The sequence below is a fragment of the Hyperolius riggenbachi genome, chromosome 5, assembly GCF_040937935.1.
Source record: "Hyperolius riggenbachi isolate aHypRig1 chromosome 5, aHypRig1.pri, whole genome shotgun sequence".
Taxonomy (NCBI): Eukaryota; Metazoa; Chordata; class Amphibia; order Anura; family Hyperoliidae; genus Hyperolius; species Hyperolius riggenbachi.
Genome location: NC_090650.1, coordinates 53,729,220 through 53,754,742, shown reverse-complemented (window position 1 = coordinate 53,754,742; position 25,523 = coordinate 53,729,220). Strand labels below are relative to the sequence as shown.

At 47.1% G+C, this 25,523-nt stretch overlaps 1 protein-coding gene across 13 annotated transcripts in view; it reads left to right on the top strand.

The window, feature by feature from the left end:
• Positions 1-25,523, top strand: part of SVIL (supervillin) — a 211,250-nt gene that overhangs the window by 94,929 nt on the left and 90,798 nt on the right. For 10 of the 13 annotated variants that reach the window (XM_068235704.1, XM_068235695.1, XM_068235699.1 and 7 more), the window contains one exon: positions 12,495-12,699. In XM_068235704.1, coding sequence (XP_068091805.1) covers positions 12,495-12,699 — 205 coding nt within the window. The remainder of the gene's footprint in view (positions 1-12,494; positions 12,700-25,523) is intronic. The other 3 variants (XM_068235696.1, XM_068235698.1, XM_068235708.1) reach the window with 1 other exon arrangement.

Genomic DNA, 25,523 nt, shown 5'->3' with positions numbered 1-25,523 from the left:
AGGGCAACTGTAAGAGAGGGATATGGAGATTGCTATATTTATTTGCTTTTATAGGAAGAATATGGAGCCTGCCGTATTTATTTTCCTTTTAAACAATACCAGTTGCCTGCATGGCTGTGGAGTCAGAGCAATTTTGGGTGCCTGGAGTCGGGGAAAAATGCACCGACTCCGACTCCTAATGAATTTAAACTGTAATTAAAATAGAAAATATGATAAAATATTCTATTTCTCAGATAATAGTCATCAAATAATTTATATATACAGTAATAGCTGTGCTTAGTCCACAAAAATGAAATAAACCAATCAAAATGAGTTACTTGTGCTGCTTCAATAAAGCAGTCCCCGTATTTTTAAAGTCAGATATACACATCTGATTGTGACTGTATGTATGATGTGTACACAGGAATCTCTTATATATACTAAATAACATCTATGCTGTAAGAATAAAGCCTGATGTGTAGCCGTGTCACTACTAGAGATGGTCAATGAGATGGAAATAATTCTGCATTGATGCTGGTTTATGCAAATGTATGCACTCCCTTTGCTCATGAAATCAAATAATTTGATGTGTTCAAATTTGGTTTGGTGACTACGAATTAAAGGGTATCTGAGACAGATGAAAAGTTTTATACATATCTGGGGCTTCCTCCAGCCCCCTTCAGGCTAATCAATCCCTCGCTGTCCACCTCCACCACATGGATCTTCTGCTATGAGTCCTGGTAATTCAGCCAGTCAGCGCAGTCCGCCGGCATGCCGCATCCACAGCCAGGAACATTCTGCACCTGCGCAATAGTGCTGCGCAGGTGTAGTATGCTCCTGGCGGCGGAGTGTGTGCATGCGCACTACGCCAGACTGGCTCAAGTACCTGGACCCATAGCAGAAGATCCAGGTGGTGGAGGAGGACAGCGAGGGACTGATTAGCCTGAAGGGGGCTGGAGGAAGCCCCAGATATGTATAAAACTTTAATTTCATCTGTCTCAGGTTCACTTTGTTACACAGTAGTACTATACTCTACATATGTACTCTGCACAGAGCTGCAGGGAATCCACTGAGAATGCTGTGCACATTGAACACAGAGGTGTTGTCTATCACCCATAAACCTTGTTCAGATTGTGCATGAAGAATGTGTAATAGAGGAAGAATCTCCTTATTCCCCTGCAGAGCACCTGCACATCCTTCTTACATGTACCCACACTTACATTGCCTAGGGCCTGATAGATGTTGTTTGTTCCGGTCTGTACCTTTTTCAAGTACTCTTACCAAGGACTAGTTTTAGTCTATGACTAAAGGGAATAAATATCTACATATCCTTCTTTCTTCAGTTGTCCTTTAAAATTCCTAGGCGTTGGCAGTTAAGAGATGAATTTCATGTTACATACTTTCAGGCAACAAGATTGTAATATGCAGATTAGAGGAGTCGGAGTCGGTGGATTTTTATACCAACTCCACAGCCCTGGTTGCCTGGCAGCCCTGCTGACCTATTAGGTGGCAGTAGTGTTTGAATAACACCAGAAACAAGCATACAGGTAATCTTGTCACATCTGACAAAAATGTCAAACGCCTGATCTGCTGCATGCTTGTTCAGGGCCTATGTCTAAATGGATCAACAGGATAGCCAGGCAACTGGTGTTGCTTAAAAGGAAATAAATGACAGCCTTCTTATCACTCTCACTTCAGTTGTCCTTTAAAGGCATATCTTCAGTAGCCACAAATAACAGCTGTTCAAATGTGAAATCACAGCCTATTGAAATCAATAGGCTGCATCTGAAATCATATGCATCCATTAAAAATAGCGCTGGCAGCAGATTTCCACGGGCCACATCCACGACTATAGTGATTCGGCTGCAGCTTTGCAGTGGAAATCTGCTGTATTTGTGCCTAAGCAGACATCCAGTTCCTGTGCCTCAGTACAGTTGTGTCTAGAAGGACTTTGTCCTGGAATGAACCATTAATGTTCTTTGTGTTCAGGAAATGTGCATTGTTGTGATGAATGGGGATCCCCTAAAACTTGGGTGTTACGGCTATAAATGTCATTCTGCTAATCCCATTCATTTGTGTTGCTCTTTGACTGTATGTATGAATGTGTCTGCCAGCTAGGGATACTGAGGAATGTGTGTAGGTGTAGTTTCCCAGCTTTGATATACATGCTGAATCTGCCTGGCACCAGTATTGCCCCTCTAACTGGGCAGCAGCTATTTAGTGCAGCTCCAGGGATTGGTGGTAATGGAGAAGTGCATTCTGGGAAAATAATGTGAACTTCATGGTTTAAATTTCATAGTGAAATTGATTCACAATCTGTTTGCAGTAAAGGCAGCCATATGATCCCTCTCTGATCAGAGAGGGATCTGTTGGTTGATCTGATGGCAAATCCACCAGTGTATGGCCACCTTAAAGGTGGCCATATATCAGACAATGTATGGGCAGAATGACCAAGAGACAGATCTCTCTCTGATCTAATCTGATTGGAGTGAGATCTTTTGCCTGCCCATATGCTGCAGGCTGATTCCCAATCGATTTCAGCTCGAAATCACTCGGCAATCGGCCTTTTGACTGACGCCCCCTAGTGTAAAATGTGCCCCTGTGCATGAAGACCTTACGTGTCGGTTTCTGCCACTGGTTCCATGCTCCGTCCACATACACCTCCCCCGCATGGTTGCAGTTGTAACATGGGTGCATGTGTGAGGTCACATGCACCCCCACGTATACGCTGGCGGCCACGTATGGCGCAGGTATGTGAGGCAGTGCGGAGACCTACAAGTAAGTATTTACGCAAAGGGCATCGGAGGGCACATTTTACACCCGTGCACCCGATTGAACATGTCAGCCCTACATCTTGCAGCAGGTCCAATCAATACATGTGACCAATTTCAGCCCAAATTTGCTCGCATCGCTGATCGGCATGCTCTTGGCTGCACCAATTTTCATCCGATTATAATCCAATTGGATGGTCGATCGTCCACCAAGTCGCCTGATGTATGGCCACCTTAATTGACGAGTCTTGCATGTGTCTCGAGAGACTGTTGTAAGTCTGGACCACTTTGAAGGACAAGATAATAATGACCCACATAACTCACGGTCAGGCTATTCTTCTTAAAATGTATGGCGTTCTCCTTTAAATAAAATGCAGACTTTGTCACCTGTGGCACTGGCACAGCAAGTCCGTTCATTTGTTTACTCACACAGGTGCGCACTGAACTCTCAATCTAACACCGTGATGTTTATCAATGGGCTGGTGTACTGAGAGGTGACGTGAAGCAACACTAAACAGCCAATCACTTGCAGGGAATGTCCTGTGATTAATCCACCTCCTCTGCGCAGGATTGGATGCTTGATGTCAGCTTCTCCTCGCTTTGTTATTGCACTTGCACTGTATGAGACCTCTGAGCAGTGACTGTGCTGCAGGGACAGTCACAGGAGTCCTCTTGTGAGACCTCTGAGGCTGAGCAGTGACTGGTGCAGGGACAGTCACAGGAGTCCTCTTGTGAGACCTCTGAGCAGTGACTGTGGTGCAGGGACAGCCGCAGGAGTCCTCTTGTGAGACCTCTGAGCAGTGACTGTGCTGCAGGGACAGTCACAGGAGTCTTCTTGTGAGACCTCTGAGCAGTGACTGTGCTGCAGGGACAGCCGCAGGAGTCTTCTTGTGAGACCTCTGAGCAGTGACTCTGCTGCAGGGACAGCCGCAGGAGTCCTCTTGTGAGACCTCTGAGCAGTGACTGTGCTGCAGGGACAGCCGCAGGAGTCCTCTTGTGAGACCTCTGAGCAGTGACTCTGCTGCAGGGACAGTCACAGGAGTCCTCTTGTGAGACCTCTGAGCAGTGACTGTGGTGCAGGGACAGTCACAGGAGTCTTCTTGTGGGACCTCTGAGCAGTGACTGTGCTGCAGGGACAGCCGCAGGAGTCTTCTTGTGAGACCTCTGAGCAGTGACTCTGCTGCAGGGACAGTCACAGGAGTCTTCTTGTGAGACCTCTGAGCAGTGACTGTGCTGCAGGGACAGCCGCAGGAGTCTTCTTGTGAGACCTCTGAGCAGTGACTCTGCTGCAGGGACAGCCGCAGGAGTCCTCTTGTGAGACCTCTGAGCAGTGACTGTGCTGCAGGGACAGCCGCAGGAGTCCTCTTGTGAGTCCTCTTGTGAGACCTCTGAGCAGTGACTCTGCTGCAGGGACAGTCACAGGAGTCCTCTTGTGAGACCTCTGAGCAGTGACTCTGCTGCAGGGACAGCCGCAGGAGTCCTCTTGTGAGACCTCTGAGCAGTGACTGTGCTGCAGGGACAGCCGCAGGAGTCCTCTTGTGAGTCCTCTTGTGAGACCTCTGAGCAGTGACTCTGCTGCAGGGACAGTCACAGGAGTCCTCTTGTGAGACCTCTGAGCAGTGACTGTCGTGCAGGGACAGCCGCAGGAGTCCTCTTGTGAGACCTCTGAGCAGTGACTGTGCTGCAGGGACAGTCACAGGAGTCTTCTTGTGAGACCTCTGAGCAGTGACTGTGCTGCAGGGACAGCCGCAGGAGTCTTCTTGTGAGACCTCTGAGCAGTGACTCTGCTGCAGGGACAGTCACAGGAGTCTTCTTGTGGGACCTCTGAGCAGTGACTGTGCTGCAGGGACAGCCGCAGGAGTCTTCTTGTGAGACCTCTGAGCAGTGACTCTGCTGAAGGGACAGCCGCAGGAGTCCTCTTGTGAGACCTCTGAGCAGTGACTGTGCTGCAGGGACAGCCGCAGGAGTCCTCTTGTGAGTCCTCTTGTGAGACCTCTGAGCAGTGACTCTGCTGCAGGGACAGTCACAGGAGTCCTCTTGTGAGACCTCTGAGCAGTGACTCTGCTGCAGGGACAGTCGCAGGAGTCTTCTTGTGAGACCTCTGAGCAGTGACTGTGCTGCAGGGACAGCCGCAGGAGTCTTCTTGTGAGACCTCTGAGCAGTGACTGTGCTGCAGGGACAGTCACAGGAGTCCTATTGTGAGACCTCTGAGCAGTGAATGTGCTGCAGGGACAGTCACAGGAGTCCTCTTGTGAGACCTCTGAGCAGTGACTGTGCTGCACGGTCAGTCATAGAAGTCCTCTTGTGAGACCTCTGAGCAGTTACTGTGCAGCAGGGACAGTCGCAGGAGCCATCTGAGCAGTGACTGTGCTGCAGGGACAGTCGCAGGAGCCATCTGAGCAGTGACTGTGCTGCAGGGACAGTCACAGAAGTCTGCTTGTGAAACCTCTGAGCAGTGACTGTGCTGCAGGGACAGTCACAGGAGTCTGCTTGTGACACACACCCTGATCTGTCTTTACGACATCCTGCGCTGTGTAAAAGTGCAGCGGCTGTGCAGACTGGCGTGCCCTGAGGGAGACTATATAAGTGTTACCATCTCTGAATGACTCATTAAACCTTCACTGAGCTGCTATGAAGTTTTCCTTTCCCTGGAAGCGCTTGTGTAGCTATAGCAGAATGCTTTGTGTAGGTTGCTCTGATATCAGCCTCTGATCATTGCTGTGAAGGGATGTGAGTCCCGTATGAGGCTGGGAGCCTTTGAGCTGGATGATATGGCAAGAAAGTTGTCAGACTTTGGTTAGCAGGGAGATCTGTGTGTGTTCAGAAGCCTCAGAACAGCTTATCGGGGGCAGAAAAGCTTTGAGTTCCTCATTCAGCCCCAGGTATGTGTTTACATGCATTGAAATGGGTAATAACACAGCTGATTTGGGGCTCGCACCTTAAACAAACAATTGAGGTCTGCTTTGAGAAGCTGGCTGTTGCGACTCAGAGTTCTGAAAGGTGGGAGGACCACATGTCTGTATGAAGCGTGTGACGCTGTGTAACGGTCTAATCTGTGCAGTTTGCTACCTAAGAACCCCCCTGTTAGTTGGCTCACTTGTGGAGATGTTATAGGTCTGCACTTGGCTGATCACGAGCATTCGTTGACAGTTATAGAGAAACCATGACCAAGAATTGAACTTCATCCCAATCAGTAGCTGATAACCCCCTTTTACATGAGAAATATTTTCCTCTTAACAAACGGATCATCAGGGGGCTCTGTATGGCTGATATTGTGGTGAAACCCCTCCCACAGCGTGATGTCAGGACCATGGTCCAGATAGTTTCCTGTCTGTGAACCTCATTGCATTGTGGTAAATAACAGCTGTATACAGCTGGGTCCAACTGCCAAAAAAACAAGCAGCATCTCCTTCCAATGAGAACACCTGCCAGCAGTAAAAATGTCACCATGTGGTAAATGTCAGAATGTAACGCAGGGAGAGGAAAGATTTTACTATGGAAAAACACTGACTAAATCATTTATACATAATTATTGTAAAAATGAAGCACTTTTTTTATTACATTTTAACTGGAGTTCCTCTTTAACACTGCAAATCACAAATCCGATTTGCGATGTTTTTCCCTAGATGCGATCAACACAAGAATAAAAAGGCAGAGAAAACGCGGCATGCAAAACCGATTTAAAAATCGGAATTCATTAAAAATCGGAAACGCATGTAAAATCGGAATTGGAATCGCATGTAGTGTGCAATAGGCCTTAGACTATGTTCAGCTTACCACACTGCAATACCTGTGCGATGTTCACAGGGCAGCGGTTGTGTTGAGGTACAACAGTCATGGTATGGTAACAGTGTTAACCCTTGGGGTGAAGCATACTTTCCATTGGCTGTATGCGACGCAATGTGGCCATCACATGCGGTATGACTTTTTGTTCCATTGTTGTGTTCCTGTTATGCAGGGAACACTGTGAGCTTAGCCTAGGGGCTGATCTCTCAGGGCTACTTCACACTCGGTGCTTGGAACGCCGCTAGCCCGCAATTGCGTTCAGCTCCGGGATTTTAACTAAAATTTTGCGATTCTGCCGCGATTTGAGCTTGTGGTTCCCGTTCACTAGAACGAGAATCAGAGCAATCGCCCCCATAATGCTACATGCAGCGTGTTTGCAACCGCTGCAGTGTGAGTGTATCCATAGGGATACATTGTAGATGCGCTTTGCCCGAGTGTCAACCTGCCCTAATTTTATAGAAAAAATGTGATTTAACAAACCTGGTGTCAATGTTCTAGAAAATAAAAATGCCTTCTGTTGGGTAGCAAAAGTTTGCTTCCCTTACCTGGGACATATGAGACTATAATGAGGCTTGCTGGAAAGTTAGCTTATCCGTTTGTTTTTACAGGCACAAAGTACAAAAAGAAAGAAAAAAAAATTGCGTTGTAGTTGCTCCACACAACCACTATTTTCCTGACCATCCAGCCAGCCTCCCTGTGTTCTGGTTTTACCCTGGTAGTGTGTCTGAGAAGTCTAGCAGTGTTCTGCAAAGTTTGTCATGTGGTTTAGTAAACAACACAAATGGAGATGAGATGGGAAAAGGGCATATCCTGTTACTGGTCGTTTTAAAGGGACTCTGAAATGAAATATGATATAAGTGCACAGTCCCAGTCCTACATTAAACTAGGCTGTGTTGATTTTCATTTTTTTCCACCTGAAGAACTAATTCAAAATGAGTCTCTCTTTACTCCGTGAAGTGGTGGACAGCAACAGAACTCTCAAGCTTTGTACATGCGCTAGATGGGTTTTTGGATAGAATCTAGTGTTTACAGTGCTTCTTGATTTCACCCCCCTCCTCAGTGTTGGCCAGATAACCGGACCTCCAAATTCTCTCTTCCAAGTGCCTCCTACACTGGCAACAGAATGACTTGCTAGCCTACGGGCTGGAGACACATCTGTTCAGAACTCTGAACTGATGCCTGAGGGATTGAATCCTGATCCCAGCGGCAATAATTGTGTGTGTTTACATGTACCTTCTCTGATAAGTCATAACTAGTGTAGGACTGCGCAATACTTTTGAGTGCAGGAAACGGATACAAAGTTAAACAATTCAAGACGTGTCTGAGCTGGAACTGAATAAACATCAAAAAGCTTTTCTGCATCTGAGGCACTTGGAACTTTTAACCTTTAAATACAAAGTAAGGCAATATATGAATCCAGGATACTCCTTTTTTTAGCATTAAGACTATAGATGTAATTGTAATTGTCAATCTCATCTGTTAACTTTCACTTTAAAGCCCAATCTACACGATACGATTCTTTGTGCGATCCGATTACGATTCTATTTACGATCGGAATAAATCCAATATGTCCGATTGGGATTCAATTCGATTTGCCAGTGGAAAACAATGGCGAATTGAATCGGATTGTAAATAGAATCTTAATCGAATTTCACAAAGAATCGTATCCTGTAGATGGGGTTTTAAACCAGTTGAAGCTTCATGACATTAAAATAAGTCTCTGCACTCTCTTCCCTACAAAATCCTAGATAACACTGTTTAGTTATCTCTGAGCTGATAAAAATGCTATACAGTTGTAACAGAATGAAAGCAAAGCACTCTCCTTCCCCTAGGGCAGCCTTTCTCAACCTTTTTACCCTGGAGGAACCCTGCAAATAACTTTTGGATCTCGAGGAACCCCTGCAAACAAGTTTTTGATCTTGAGGAACCCCTGCATTTATTTTGCAGGAGGCGTGGTCTTTAAAAGTATGTGTGGCTGTTTATTTCACTACTCCCTATTACACAGCCACTCATTATACTGTCTCCTGAGCCCCCAATTTAGTGCTTCTTGTTACACTACCACCTATTATAGTGTGCTCTATTATACTTCCCCCACGATGGGGGAAAATGCCAAGGAACCCCTGCAGAGTCCTCAAGGAACCCTGGTTGAGAAAGCCTGCCCTAGGGCCAGGATGGCTAACCTTGACACTCCAGCTGTGACACAACTACAAATCCCATCATGCCTCTGCCTCCCCGAGTTATGCTTAGAGCTGTCAGTATTGCAATGCCTCATGGGACTTGTAGTTCCACCACAGCTGGAGTGCCAAGGTTAGCCATCACTGCCCTAGGGAATTCAATGGCAAGCCTAATGAATTAACAAGTCAAAAATGAACATTTTAGGAGCAGACAAATACAATTAGGTAGTGTATGTAATGTGTTACTAATACATTATCAAAACAAAAGAACTGTTTAAATAGGATAGACAAATAAAATGTGTGGGTTTAATGTACAATAGGACTGTTTACATTAAAGCTATTATGTAAAAGTGGATAAATTGTGTATTTTTTCACCTTTTTTTTCCCTATTTTCATTTTAAAATGCATAGAAAATAAGGTAATTTCTGAAAACTATAAGCTGCAAAAAGCCTAATTTGTCCTGAAAAAAATATATAGATCATTTAGTTGTGATAGTTATTGATAAAGTTATTGCCAGAGTAATCAGAACTGAGCTGAACTGTGAAAATGACCAGGGATTCAAAGTGGTTAATTAAAGGAATACGATCGATTGACATATTTTTTTCAATTGACACAGGAATTGTTTGGGAAGTGCTGCTAAGTACTGGTGCATACATTTTAGTAGCAACTTCATTGTTTACTGTTAGCAAAATACTTTCAAAGTTTACTGAAGCCAAAACTGACCACTGACTGAGCCATGAGGAGAGGAGAAATTCCCCTCACACTTGATCAGTTAACTCTGTGTAGCTGTGTGTGTGACAGAGAAGAGAGAGCTCCCAACAGCTGCAGCTCCTGTGTCCTGTGTTTCTGACTGAAGTGTCTGAAGAGAGCAGAGGAAATGTAGCTAATTGTCACAGCTTTTCATACTGTTTTTGCTTTCAGAGTTTGATATGTTTGATATTTGCTTTCTGTAGTCTGATGTGCAACTCTGGCTGTGCATTGAAGCAGACACCCCTTCTGCAATTGATTTGTCCCAATATAGCTAAATCCTACCCTCCAATAAATTACAGTTTTTGCCTCTGATATTTAACATGAAAAGTAGGAAAATGTTTACACAGCTACTTAGACATTATTTGTACATTGTCATTTTAGAACACTTGGGTATCGATAGCATTCCTTGAAAAAAAATGCATAGAATGTCACGGTATTTAGGAGTTATTCAGTTCTCGTCACTATATGAAAGGTCTCTGCATATGGCCTATGTCTCCAACCCACTCCCCTCTGGATTGTAAGCTCACAGGGGCAGGGACTTCCTCCTAGTGTGTCTTATTCTGCTGTAATTTATCATATGAACATGCACCAGTATTGCAATCATATGAGAAAGGATCCATGTTGCACCACAATAATCTACAAACAAAGCCTGATAGCAAACTATGATGCAAAATATCAACTTTATTGTTAAAAACCTATAAGCAGGGGGTGTTACATGCTGTACAGCAGGGGTCCATTTGCGGCCCTCGATAAAATATTTTGTGGCCCTCACTGGCAAAAGCTTCCTTATAGTTCGCTTCAGTGCTCCCAAGTAATCTGCCGCATCCCCGCCGCTAAACGAGGGCTGCAGAACCCCCAAAGCGCCTGGGGGGCAATCCGACGGCATTTCCTGGAAAGGGCAGAGCTTTCATCTTCAGCTCTGCCCCTCCTGACGTCAATCGCCGCACGGATCGCCACCTCTCCCCGCCCCTCTCTGTGAAGAAACAGTGAGAGGGGTAGGCAGAGGCGGCGATGCACCGCGATTGTGAAATTCCTTATGCGGCCCAGCCACATCCTGACTTTGCCTCCTGCGGCCCCCCAGGTAAATTGAGTTTGAGACCCCTGCTGTACAGATATATAATGTGCAATATCAATAAGTCTTAGGGCCCGTTTCCACAATCGCCAATCATGCTTGAGTTTTCTGCATGCAGATTCGCTTAACCAATACAAGTTAATTAGCCTGTTTCCACTTGTCAGGCAAACAGAGCGTTTTTCTGTGCAGGAAACATGCACAGCAGAGCCATCAGAATTCGCACACCGCAAGGCTAGTGTGCGATTCGCATACAATGTAATTCATAGGAAATTTGCATGCGTTTTTGCTATGCGAATTTTCCATGCGAATTCGCGTACGTTTTTGCATATAATCAATGTAAAAGCACACAGGCACTGACATGGATAATTTGCATACCTATTCACATACGCAAAAACATACGCGAATTTGCGGTAAAATTCACATACGAATTTGCATCCGCATGCGAATTCGTTTTTGCGTTTTCCGCAACGAATCCGCACCGCACAAGTGGAAACGGGCCCTTACAGCCAAATGTACACTTAAGTTGACTCTGCCTAAATAAGCACTCCTACAACTCAATAGTAAGGGACCGGTTTGGGTGCGTGTGGCTGGACCCGGCGTAGCCCACCTGGGCTCTCACTTGCTCCCCTCTTACTGTGCTTATAGGTTTTTAATTGTTCTTAAGCATCTTTTCCCCAATACAGTTGATATTATTTTGTATCATAGTTTGGTATCCAGCTCTGTTTGTAGATTATTGTGGTCCGACATGGATGCCCCTTTATATGATATTAGTATGTCACTACATCCATACCAGCACTTCTCATTGTGTTTATGCTGTTTAGAGCATTTTAGCTCAGCCTTTGTAGCAGTTCCATGCATCCGTATTGGTGATCTCTCAAACCACACAACATCATTGTATGAATTTGTATTTGTATTCTTTATGTCCTTCCTGTACAGAGCTCTGAACTTCTCGTGTATCTATGCACCCCGCTATTTTCTTTATACTATGTACATCACTACAGAAGATGTTAGTGCTATAAAAATAAAAAATGATGATATGGCCACCACTATATGTTATGTGTAGTGAGACACCTTCTCTTTCTCTCCATAAAGCGAGAGAAGGGTGGAGAAAGCGAGACACACACACACACACACACACACACACACACACACACACACACACACACACACACACACACACACACACACACACACACACACACACACACACACACACACACACACACACACACACACACACACACACACACACACACACACACACACACACACACACACTCTCACACACACACACTCTCACACACACACACTCTCACACACACACACTCTCACACACACACTCTCACACACACACTCTCACACACACACTCTCACACACACACTCTCACACACACACTCTCACACACACTCTCACACACACTCTCACTCACACTCTCACACACACTCTCACTCACACACTCTCACACACACTCACTCACACACTCTCACTCACACACACTCTCACTCACACACACTCTCACACACACTCTCACACACACTCTCACACACACTCTCACACACACTCTCACACACACTCTCACACACACTCTCACACACACACTCTCTCTCTCACACACACTCTCACACACACACACACACACACACACGCGCGCACCCCCACACACACACACACACACGCGCGCGCACCCCCCCCCCCCCCCCCCCCACACACACACACACACACTCACCAAAACACACACACACGGCCGTGTTGACATGTTTGTAGCAGGTCAGCTGTGAGTGAAAACACGTTAGTTGTAGGAAACACATGTGTAAGCAGAGGGATGAGCTCAGCGGGCAGATTACGCTACAGGCGGAGGTGAGGTTGGGGAGGAGGGGGGGGTGGAGGGAGAGAGGAGGGGGGTATACAAGGCTGCGGGCCATGTGACAGCTTTCTAATGCTGAGCTTCTCTTCACAATAAGCAGAGATTGTGGAGCCGGCCTCTGAAGCTCTAGGCAGCAGCAGCACAGCGCAGACCATTTCTCACACTCCACCAGCAGCATCCAGCAGACCACAGGCTGACGACCAGGAGGACAGAAGAGAGGCTGAGACCTCGTCCCCAACCGAAGACCCCGACTTAGAATCGGACCTTGACCCCTCCGGCAAAGGCATGTCCATCCGAGACAGGTACTCAAGACTATTACCTCATGTTGTTGTTAACCCTTTAACTGCTAGCACCATGTAACAGTTGTGCTCCTGGCTTGTAGCAGGCAGATGACGGCTGTAGGAGATGTATTTGTAGTTCAGCAATTTCATCTGTTTTTTTATTTTATTTTTTGAAAGGGAGGGGGGTGTATTCTATAGGGGTCTTTCTGCAGATCGGCCAGTTCTAGGCACATATGCCTGTTTAGGGTTTCTCCACATTCCTCACGGCTAATGGGGAGGCAGGCAGGCTGGCTGGCTGGCTGGCAAGCGCTTCAGGTGTTGAATACAAATGAAGGCATTGGATGAATTTTTAGTAAGTGTGGATTTGGGCAGAGGGATAGCGCAGACCTCCGGGGGGAATCGCTCCGCCTGCCAATTCACTGCTTTTATGGAGGCAAAATATATTCTACAACCCAGATGTCTGGAGAAAACCTCACTGGAAAGGGCAGGTGTGCCACTGAATTGATTTACCAGTCAGGTGAATCAATCATTGGTCACGTAATGTGTTGTGAATTAGGGCGAGTCGTCTGCGATGTCCGTTTTTTAAATATACCCTGTATCATTTATTCATTTTATTTTTTTGCCCTCAAAATCAAAAAGCTCATTGAACATCTTGTCTGGCTGATGGCTGCTTCCCTGCCTCAGCACACAAGAGAATTCGGGTGAGGCTGGCTAACGAAGACCACACATACATGAAGCAATTATTTCAGTCTTTAAATATAATAGTGTGATATTTTTCCGTCGTCACAATAAACTGGGGGCTTTTTACCCGTTTGGTTCTGTTCTGGCCTCAGAAGGAGCCTGGGGCTTATTCACACGAGCCGATCCGTAGGCAGCCGTACATATAGTCGATAAATCTGATCGGTGTCCTGATCGATGTTTGGTTGGAAGCAGCAAAACAGCCTAGGCACACAGGTGTGTTCTTTTGTTCCAAGCATGTCCCTGTGTGTGCAGGACTGATTTTACCAGTACATCGAATTGCTTAGCGATTAAACGTGAATCTTCCTACAGGCCGATTTTATCAATGGACCGTCCAATCATTTTGATTAGATCGTTTGAGTAAACATTGGCTTGTTTTGTGTAAAGCCTAAAGCTAATTACCCACTGAAAGATGGATCAGGGGATCTGTGCTGACGATCGATCATTTCCCGATCCGCCTTTCACAATTGCGGTGGGGTCGTGGAATGCGCAAAGGAGCGACAGGACATGAACGATCGCTTAAATAAGATTTCCGGTAAAGTCGAGGGCCTTTTGCAGAAGTTTGAACAATTGTCCGCAGTGGGAGCCATCATGGCGATCATGCAAAACTTCAGTTTTCGAGTAATTGGATTTCCTTAAACATCGTTTAATGAATTTTCATTAAACGATGTCACAAAAAAAATCGTACGTCGCACACAAATTTCTGAAAAATCTTCAGGTGGGAATGAGCCTTTATAGCGTAATATCCATACAGTCACTCATGCAAGCAATGCCTACTCTATAATATCCTTCGTCCATCATAAAAGTTTATATACTCTATTAAAGCTATCTGTATGTTTTGTTGTGTTCTGTGAGAGCCAGGAGTCCTGATTGAAGCAGAAAGCTGATACTGGTTGCATTGTCTTTGCTCGCATTGTTCTGTGCACCCTGCTGAAGTCCAGGCTCCATACAGATTACATCACCTTACCGTCTGCTTCCTATTCAGTACAGTTTTGCTATAAGCATTAATAATGTCCCTGCTGGTCCTGTAAAAGCTGTAGAGAAGTTGCGTTCACCCGAGCTCCACCATGGCTGTATCCCACTGCCGGACTGTTATAGCTCATATAGCAACTGGTGGGGTCCCACACACCGGGGGAGGGCGCAGAAAAAGGCTTGTTGCCTGGCTGTCATGCAGATCCTTCTTCTTCTTTAATACCTGAAATCTCTGACGCTGATTGAAATCTGATCAAGCTTGTGTGTGGCAAAGGTAAAACAGCTGCTCCTTGAAATTGAGGAATAAGGCCCAGTGCACACCGAGCGGATTCTGAAGCGATCCGCAAACAGCATCCGCCTTGGAAAACGCTTGGCTAATGTCTTTCAATGGGATGGTGCACACGGGCGGTTTGCGGTTTTTAGCAAACGTGGGTCCTGCAGCACTTTTGCGGTTTGCAGATGCGTTTCTGCCTCAATGTAAAGTATAGCAAAAACGCAAACCGCTCTGGAAAATGCCAGATCAGAACGGTTTTCCAGGTGTTTTTGTTACAGAAGCTGTTCAGTAAAAGCTTTTACTGTAACAATATGTGTAATCTGCTACACAAAAACGCTCCAAAAACACTAGGCATGTTTAAAAAAACGCTCTAAACATGCCTAGAATCGCTCTGAAATCTGCTCACAAAAACGCCTAGCGTTTTGCGGATCTGCTAGCGGTTTTGGTGTGCACTGGGCCTTACTGGCTGCTTGTTGGATGAGGCTTCTGCCAGGCTATGTATGGCCAGCACTATATACTACTTAATCCAAAAGATCAGCATGACAGCCTGACAACTTGTGTTTTAACCACTTTGCATCCAGACCTTTTTTCCCACTTGTGGACCAGAGCAGTTTTTACTGTTTAGCTATGTCCTTATTTAATCAGAAATAACTTTATCCATACTTACTGCACAGAAATGAAATATATATTGTTTTTTTCAAGACAAACCAGGCTTTCATTGTATGCCATTTTTTCCCTCGAACAATTTTGTTTTCTATGAATTTTAATGGGAAAACAAAGAAAAAACATTTATTTCTCAGTTTTTACCAATTCCAGTTTAAAAATAAAAAGTGCTACTGTAGATAAAAAACACACATTTTGTTTGGCTATTCTTACTGCTTATCACAAAACTTAGATTACGTTATGGTCACAATTTATGGTGAAGATATTTGATTCTGAAATAATGTTGCAGAGTGTATTTTTCACTATGAACTGAGAAAATAAATGTATTTTTAATAGTTAAAATCAATCTTATTAGCTCAGGAAACATATATTCCCGTTCACCAATTAGTGCTGCATCAGATAGTGCCAGAAATGTACACAGGGGTAAGCCCAATCCTGCACAGCACTGCTTCAAGACTTATATCTACTGACTTGTGGCTTAGATGACGTCAGAGGATGCATATCTACTGACTTGTGAATAAAGTGGTTAAAGGACACCTGAAGTGAATGGGATATGGAGGCTGCCATATTTATTTCCTTTTATTCTATACCAGTTGCCGATCAGCCCTGCTAATCTTTGTTTGCAGTAGCGTCTGAATCACACACCTGAAACAAGCATGCAGCTAATCTTATCAGACTTCAGTCAGTAACACCTGGTCTGCATGCTGGCCTTGTTTCCACTTGTGCAGTTTGTATGGCTAAAGGCCCGTTTCCACATGTGCCGCGTGCGGCTGCGAGATGTGGGGCGGCACTTCCGGGTCTGCGGTTAAGCAGACTAATCCTATCAGCCATGCCATGCACGGCTGTGGGATTTGCAGCCTCCCACATGGAAACAGATGGCAATGTTGGCCGAAATGCTAGCGCGAGCGATATGGCTGGCAGCTTCTTTGTTTCTTAGGACCGTTTCCCCGCGCGATTTGCCTGCGGGGAAACTCTGCGGATTCGGCGCAGTAACTGCGCTAGTGGAAACGGGCCCTAAAAGAATTAGAGGCAGTGGTCAGCAGGACAGCCAGGCACTTTGCATTTTACAAAAGGAAATCTGTCAGCCTCCACCTCTCACACTTTAGGTGTGCTTTAAAAGGAGATAGATGTCTGCCTCTTTATGCCTGGCACTTCAGGTACACTTTAAGGCCAGTTTTACACCTATTTTTTGTGTTGCAATGGGGAGGTGATGCGCCTGCCACATCCCAACGCAACATAAAAAATGACAAACCTATGATCCTGCAGCAGAGTGCCGACTGGGTCATATGCATAGCCCCGCCCCACTTATTGACGTACTCCCTGCATGGCAGGAAGTACGTCACTGGAATTCCGGTCGGTCCCCGCATGTGCACTGCAGCGTGCTCCACAGATTACACTATGCGTGTCGCCCATAGACTTACATTACCCCAAGCACTGTGCACTAATCGCAGTGCTTGTGGCAACACGCTGTTACCCTTGCGTTGGATAGCTTCCCCCGCACCACAAGGGAGCGTAATAAGTGTGAAACTCTCCATAGACTTTCATTGCTTTTGCGGCCCCTTGGGTATAGGGTATCACAGTGCAGGTTTACCTTGCTAGTGTAAAAATGGCCCAAGGGATATTTATTTCTGGCCTTCAAACAACTCCAAGCAGTCAGTGTACTAGAGATGGTCAGTAAGATGTGAATTATTCCTGCTCGTAGGCAACTTGGTTCAATCCAATTTACTTCCTGCAACAGCAATATATTATAGGTGGCCTCAGGAATGTAGAGAGGTTATTGGGAACAGGCGCGCTGTCAGTGTGAGCATCTTCCCCAGCTACAGCCGCTCTGCTGCCTGCGCGGTTAGTGTGAGCATCTTCCCCAGCTGCAGCCTCCCTGCTGCCTGCGCTGTCAGTGTGAGAATCTTCCCCAGCTACAGCCGCTCTGCTGCCTGAGCTGTCAGTGTGAGCATCTTCCCCAGCTACAGCCGCTCTGCTGCCTGAGCTGTCAGTGTGAGCATCTTCCCCAGCTACAGCCACTCTGCTGCCTGCGCTGTCAATGTGAGCATCTCTCCCAGCTACAGCCGCTCTGCTGCCTGCGCTGTCGGTGTGTGCATCTTCCCCAGCTACAGCCGCCCTGCTGCCTGCGCGGTCAGTGTGAGAATCTCTCCCAGCTACAGCCGCCCTGCTGCCTGCGCTGTCAGTGTGAGCATCTTCCCCACCTACAGCCGCCCTGCTGCCTGCTCTGTCCGTGTGAGCATCTCTCCCAGCTACAGCCGCCCTGCTGCCTGCGCTATCAATGTGAGCATCTCTCCCAGCTACAGCCGCTCTGCTGCCTGCACTGTCAGTGTGAGAATCTCTCCCAGCTACAGCCGCCCTGCTGCCTGCGCTGTCAGTGTGAGAATCTTCCCCAGCTACAGCCGCCCTGCTGCCTGCACTGTCAGTGTGAGCATCTTCCCCAGCTACAGCCGCTCTGCTGCCTGCGCTGTCAGTGTGAGCATCTTCCCCAGCTACAGCCACTCTGCTGCCTGCGCTGTCAATGTGAGCATCTCTCCCAGCTACAGCCGCTCTGCTGCCTGCGCTGTCGGTGTGTGCATCTTCCCCAGCTACAGCCGCCCTGCTGCCTGCGCGGTCAGTGTGAGAATCTCTCCCAGCTACAGCCGCCCTGCTGCCTGCGCTGTCGGTGTGAGCTTCTTACCCAGCTACAGCCGCCCTGCTGCCTGCGCTGTCAGTGTGAGCATCTTCCCCAGCTACAGCCGCCCTGCTGCCTGCGCTGTCGGTGTGAGCTTCTTCCCCAGCTACAGCCGCCCTGCTGCCTGCTCTGTCGGTGTGAGCATCTTCCCCAGCTACAGCCGCCCTGCTGCCTGCTCTGTCGGTGTGAGCATCTCTCCCAGCTACAGCCGCCCTGCTGCCTGCGCTATCAATGTGAGCATCTCTCCCAGCTACAGCCGCCCTGCTGCCTGCACTGTCAGTGTGAGAATCTCTCCCAGCTACAGCCGCCCTGCTGCCTGCGCTGTCGGTGTGAGAATCTTCCCCAGCTACAGCCGCCCTGCTGCCTGCGCTGTCAATGTGAGCATCTCTCCCAGCTACAGCCGCTCTGCTGCCTGCACTGTCAGTGTGAGAATCTTCCCCAGCTACAGCCGCCCTGCTGCCTGCGCTGTCAGTGTGAGCATCTTCCCCAGCTACAGCCGCCCTGCTGCCTGCGCGGTCAGTGCGAGAATCTCTCCCAGCTACAGCCGCCCTGCTGCCTGCGCTGTCGGTGTGAGCATCTTCCCCAGCTACAGCCGCCCTGCTGCCTGCGCTGTCAGTGTGAGCAACTTCCCCAGCTACAGCCACTCTGCTGCCTGCGCTGTCAGTGTGAGCATCTTCCCCAGCTACAGCCGCCCTGCTGCCTGCGCTGTCAGTGTGAGCATCTTCCCCAGCTACAGCCGCCCTGCTGCCTGCTCTGTCGGTGTGAGCATCTCTCCCAGCTACAGCCGCCCTGCTGCCTGCTCTGTCGGTGTGAGCATCTTCCCCAGCTACAGCCGCCCTGCTGCCTGCTCTGTCGGTGTGAGCATCTCTCCCAGCTACAGCCGCCCTGCTGCCTGCGCTATCAATGTGAGCATCTCTCCCAGCTACAGCCGCCCTGCTGCCTGCACTGTCAGTGTGAGAATCTCTCCCAGCTACAGCCGCCCTGCTGCCTGCGCTGTCGGTGTGAGCATCTTCCCCAGCTACAGCCGCCCTGCTGCCTGCGCTGTCAGTGTGAGCAACTTCCCCAGCTACAGCCACTCTGCTGCCTGCACTGTCAGTGTGAGAATCTTCCCCAGCTACAGCCGCCCTGCTGCCTGCGCTGTCAGTGTGAGCATCTTCCCCAGCTACAGCCGCCCTGCTGCCTGCGCGGTCAGTGCGAGAATCTCTCCCAGCTACAGCCGCCCTGCTGCCTGCGCTGTCGGTGTGAGCATCTTCCCCAGCTACAGCCGCCCTGCTGCCTGCGCTGTCAGTGTGAGCAACTTCCCCAGCTACAGCCACTCTGCTGCCTGCGCTGTCAATGTGAGCATCTCTCCCAGCTACATTATCACTACGTAGAGGTGATAAGATCAGTCCTTGGCCAATCATAGTGGAAATTTTGTACCATGATTTGGTCTTCAAGGCAGTGTCCACATCACAGACACTATTTTTGGTAGGATAAGCTGATTTTTGTTAATGTTCTGGCCTCCCTGGTGATTGGGGGCAGCATGTAAATCCTATGTTATGTATAGGATTCCTTCATACATGCCTGTTTACAGTGCATCGGCTCTCTCCATTGAAGTATTGTGTGGTGCACGATAAATCTGACATGATGTATAGCTATGCTTTATATGACAAGTCCGATGCACCAGACACGACATACTGTAATAACTGGGGGTTTGTGACGTGTACGGGAACAGTGGATCTGCTGTGCTATGCAGTAAGTACTCTGACTCTGAAGACGATACTGTATGCTGAAAGGTTACTCTGATTCTTCTGAAGTTGGCTGATAAATTTGATTATCCTAATTCGGTCCTCCTGCCTTAGCTGACTGCTAACTCTGTACAATACTCCTCTCAAGATGCGCTTTCTCATTTTGGAGATGGACAATGATGCATTGATGGTGAAGTTTAAAGGACAACTGAAGCGAGAGCGATATGAAAGCGACCATATTTATTTCCTTTTAAGCAGTACCAGTTGCCTGGCAGCCCTGCTGATCCTCTAATACTTTTCGCCATAGACACTGAACAAGCATGCAGCAGATCAGTTGTTACTGACAGATTAGCTGCATGCTTGTTTCTGGTGCTATTCGGACACTTCTGCAGCTACATAGATCAGCACGGCTGCCAGGTAACTGGTATTGTTTAAAAGGAAATGTCAGCCTCCATATTCTTCTCACTACAGTTGTCCTTAAAGTGATGGACAATGAGATGGAAATGATTACAGTTTGCATGCAGATTGTATTTAGCTTGAAACTGAACTATTTTTGAATCAGCAGGAAGTGAATTTGATTGGCATAAGTCCAACAGATTTTGGTCCTTATTCAATTCACTTTTTCTCTTAAAGGATACCCGAACTGACGTGTGACATAATGAGATAGATGTGTATGTACAGTGCCTAGCACACAACCATGCTGTGTTCCTTTTTTTCTTTCTCTGAAAGTTTCTCTGAAACTTACCAATAACCTATTTTAATCAGGAGATGCAAAATTATTCCTGAAGAGAAGACTTAAAGGATACCCAAACTGACATGTGACATGATGAGATAGACAAGTGTATGTACAGTGCCTAGTACACAAATAACTATGCTGTGTTCCTTTTTTTCTTTCTCTGTCTGAAAGAGTTAAATATCAGGTATGTAAGTGGCTGACTCAGTCCTGACTCAGACAGGAAGTGACTACAGTGTGACCCTCACTGATAAGAAATTCCCCTTTTATCTTTTTCCTGCTCTCAGAAGCTATTTTCTGCGAGGAAAGTGGTTTATAGTTGGAATTTCTTATCAGTGAGGATCACGCTGTAGTCACTTCCTGTCTGAGTCCGGACTGAGTCAGCCACTTACATACCTGATATTTAACTCTTTCAGAAAGTGAAAGAAAAAAAGGAACACAGCATAGTTATTTGTGTGCTAGGCACTGTACATAAACCTGTCTATCTCATCATGTCACATGTCAGTTTGGGTATCCTTTAAGTTTTCTCTTCAGGAATAATTTTGCATCTCCTGATTAAAATAGGTTATTGGTAAGTCTGCAATCGAAGAACCAAAAAGGAGGTGAAAAAGTACTGTCAAAATTGAATATTTTCTTGCTTGCTGGTGGCTTCAAAAGGCAATGAAAATATCTCTAAGGAGCAAAATTAAGGTGGCCATACATCAGGCAATTTTGTGGGCCAATCATTTTATCGAATTGGAGGAAAATCAGTGCCGCAAAATGTCCACCCAATCAATATTTCGATTCAAAATGTCCATCGGATATACTTACATATACTGACGTTTGATAAAGTGTCCGGTCATGTGCAGAGTCTTAACATTGCACCTGCCCACGGGTGCAGGATTCGATCAGAGGAATCTGTCCCGTGGTCGATTTGCCCTGACATCGCCTGATGTATGACCATCTTTTAGAGTGTTTCTAGTATAAAAGGCAGAGCCTGTCATGTCATGCTTTGTCTTACGGGGAACCAGAGAGGAAGCTTACTAAAAAATATGAAACGGTTTTATACATACCTGGGGCTTCCTCCAGCCCCATAAGCCCGGATCGCTCCCACGCCGTAATCATCCACTTCCTCTATCGCTGGCACCGGGTCCCGTCACTCCCGGCGGACGCGGCCAGCTGTCCGCATCACAGGGGCTCCCTCCATACCCTTATGCATGCGGCTGCGCAGTAGGCAGCCGCACGCAGAAGTATATGCAGGGAGCCCCTGTGATGCGGAGAATTGGCAGCGTCGGCCGGCCGACTGGCGGTAATGACGGGACCCGGTACCGGCGGATCCAGGCAGAGGAGGACGGCGGCGTGGGAGCGATCCCTGCGTATGGGGCTGGAGGAAGCCCCGGGTATGTATAAAAACTTTCCCCCAACGTCTCTGGTTCCCTTTAGGCTGGTTTCACACCAGGACGTTGCGTTTTAGGGGACGTTATGGTCGCATAACGTGCCCCTAACAACGCCTGGTGCTCCCTGCTTTGGACGTCAGTGAGCCGCGTTGTGCAGCTCACTCTGGCGTCCGTGATGCGCACTCTTGGACGCATGCGGCATCACGTGGTCCCGCCGGCCAATCGCCGCACAGAGCGGCCGTTCCAAGAAGTAAACACTGCACGTCACTGAGTGCAGTGAATATTAATTAGCCATGTGCCTGGCCGCGCTCCGCTCCTCCCCAATGTTACTGAGCATGTGCAAGCATTCTAACGCGGCTCTGCCGCTTACAAAGTACTGCATGCAGTACGTTGACTTATGGCACAGCGTTACTGTGTAACGCAACGTGGGCACTGTGAACAGCCCATTGATTTTTCATTGCTGTGCGGTGGGCTGCGTTACAGGCTGCACTAACGTGCGCCTGTAACGTCCCACTGTGAAACCAGCCTCAAGCTTAGTACACACGGACCAACCTGCAGCTTAACCTCCTTGACGGTATGGACGAATATATCCGTCCATTATCGCCGGAGGTCGCCGCTCAGGCCCTGCTGGGGCGATTTTTATGAAATAAAAAGCAGCACACGCAGCCGGCACTTTGCCAGCCGCGTGTGCTGCCTGATCGCCGCCGCTCTGCGGCGATCCGCCGCGAGCAGCGGCGAAAGAGGGTCCCCCCAGCCGCCCGAGCCCTGCGCAGCCGGAACAAATAGTTCCGGCCAGCGCTAAGGGCTGGATCGGAGGTGGCTGACGTCAGGACGTCGGCTGACGTCCATGACGTCACTCCGCTCGTCGCTATGGCGACGATATAAGCAAAACAAGGAAGGCTGCTCATTGCGGCCTTCCTTGTTTGTTCTGGGCGCCGGAGGCGATCGAAAGAACGCCTCGAGCGCCATCTAGTGGCCTTTCATGCAGCCAACTTTCAGTTGGCTGCATGAAATAGTTTTTTTTTTTATAAAAAAAAAACCCTCCCGCAGCCTCCCTGGCAATTTTAATAGAATGCCAGGGAGGTTTTAATTATCATGTGACTTTAGTCTGACTTTAGTGTCCGCGTGCAAACGACTTGATGAGCAACTGATAACAGATGGTTGGCCCAATCCAACTGTCTGATCTAGATTGGTCTGATATCATGCAGTTGGTGCGTGTGTACAAGTTGTTTGAAAGACTTGTATTTGTTTTGAATTTGTAGTCAGTCCACTTGTGTGCGCAGTATGTTAATGGAGTTGGTTGTTTAGCTGTGTAGGCGTGTGGTTTGTTGTGTGGTTGTGTGTATGTTAGACGTGTTTTAGGGCCCGTCTCCATCCGTCAGTTTTTCTGTGCATCTTCTACACAGGAAAACTGCAAACAATGACAATCATTGGGCTACTTCACACACACACGAATGTGTTTTTCACCTGCAGAAAAACAATTGACAGCAATGCGAACCGTCAGACAACTCATGAAGAAAAACTAACGAGTGCAGACAGGCCCTTAATGCTGCAGGATCGGGGGAAGTCTCAGGGTTCACCTGTGATGCATGGAACAGATGACTCCACCCCCCCATTTCCCCCACTAACGAGTGGAGACAGGCCCTTAATGCTGCAGGATCAAGGAAGTCTCAGGGTTCACCTGTAATGCATGACACAGGTGACTTCCCCCCCCCCCCCCCCCCCCCTCAGCAATGCAGTTGTGGACATTTTTCCGGAGCTCTTTTGGCCACCCCGACCTGCATTGCCATAGCCACCCCCAGCTCTGCATCCACCAATTAGGCTACATCTGCCGAGCTGGACAATGCAGGTGGGGGTGGCTAGAGCTTCTGCAGAGTTTTGGGGAAAAAATAAACCTGCTATAGTATAGTAGCTCTTCATAGGAAGGGAGGGGGTGGAGCAATCACCTGTATTATGAATTACAACTGTGCAGGTAAGTAACTACCCACCCTTTTTTTTTTTTAATTCACTTTTCTCCCATCTCTCACTCAGTAAATGAACACTTTGCTCAAAGGCACTTCCGCTGCTGAACCCAACCCCACCTTTAACAACAATGTTAATCCTACCAGCCTTCAGATGTGGCTTATTCTTCAACCTTATTGTGTCAAATCATCCATCCCAACTGCAAACATTTTCTAAGTTCACTTATAGTTTAACTGTAATTTACAAGCGGTTACTATAAGCTCATTTTAAGAACACAGCAGCACCCCTTGAACCCGACAGAAGTGCCTCTTAGAATGATTTCCCCTCAGGTTCTGACATTGTGATCCGCTTGACGTTCATGGCTGTTTTTATAACGCTTTATAGTTTCTTATTTGACCTATAGTTGCTTAATTTTTTCCAAGTTGATTTTTTGCTTTTAATTTTATTTAAAGGACCAATACAGCAGAAAGAGTAAGCAGTTAAAATCTGACAGAACCAACTGGTTTTGGTCTAGTCTTATCTCCTCATGGGGGATTCTCAGGGTTTTCTTTTGTTTTCAAAAGTATTTCCTGAATGGCAACTGCCAAGTCTAAAGGGGCCCATACACTCAGCCGATTTTCTGGCCGACCAATCGATCAAGATCGATTGATCGGTTGCAAATCGGTTGGCCAATCGACCGATTGACGGCCGATTTCAATGGATTTCCATCGAACTGGCAGGGTGGAAAATCTAGGTCGATCTGATGAGATTGCTTATCATTTTGCATTGGCCTTAATGGAAATCTGATGGCAAAAAAATGCCATCAGATCGAATTTCAATAGATTTCAAACTGAAATGTATTGGAATTCTATCCTGGTAAAAATTTTTCTAAAAACACATCAGATAGATCATCAGATGCATTTCTTATCTATCTGCTGCTAATCTGACGAGTGTATGGGCACCTTAACTGTCAAAATAGTAAGATACCAGCTACTTGTTGTTTTGGCACTTAGCAACTGCATTCATGAAATGCTTTTGAAAACTAAGAAAACACAGCGAATCCCCCATGAGGGAATGGACTAATCCAAAACCTGTCGGTTCTGTCAGATTTTAACTGCTTATTTTTTGGCTGTGGTGGTCCTTTTAAAAGAGAGAAATTACATAAGCAGGCGTTGAGATTTTATCTTTATTGCATGCCGCTCCTCCAGACGATGTTGGTAAACTTTGTTCATCGTGACTCGCAGAGTGTTGCATTTGAGAAAAGGAGTCATGTAAGGAAATGCAATGCCAACAAGCACTTGGCTTTGTTCTGCTGGCTGAGCACTTTTACTGTATGTTGAGTCAGGCAAGCAGAGCACAGGGCTGGGTATTGTTGAGTCATACTCCAGTGTGAATCATATGTTTCTAATTTAGATGCCTTCACTTGTCCCATGGATGACTGCAGCATCACACACATCTGATATAAGACTTTGCTGCAATCTGCCAGACAAAGGATCCCAAATAGCCAGTGCCACTAGGCTTACATCGTTACATGTTGCACGCCACAGTGGTGCCAGTAACAGCCAATCGTGATATCATTCTTTATCAGCCTGAATAAATTATGCTTCTTTTTCCAGCTGTTCCAAACACTTGGTGTATTTAACCACTTCGCATCCAGAACATTTTTTCCCACTTATGGACCACAGCAGTTTTGACAGTTTAGCTATGTCCTTATTTCATCAGAAATAACTTTATCCCTACTTATGACACA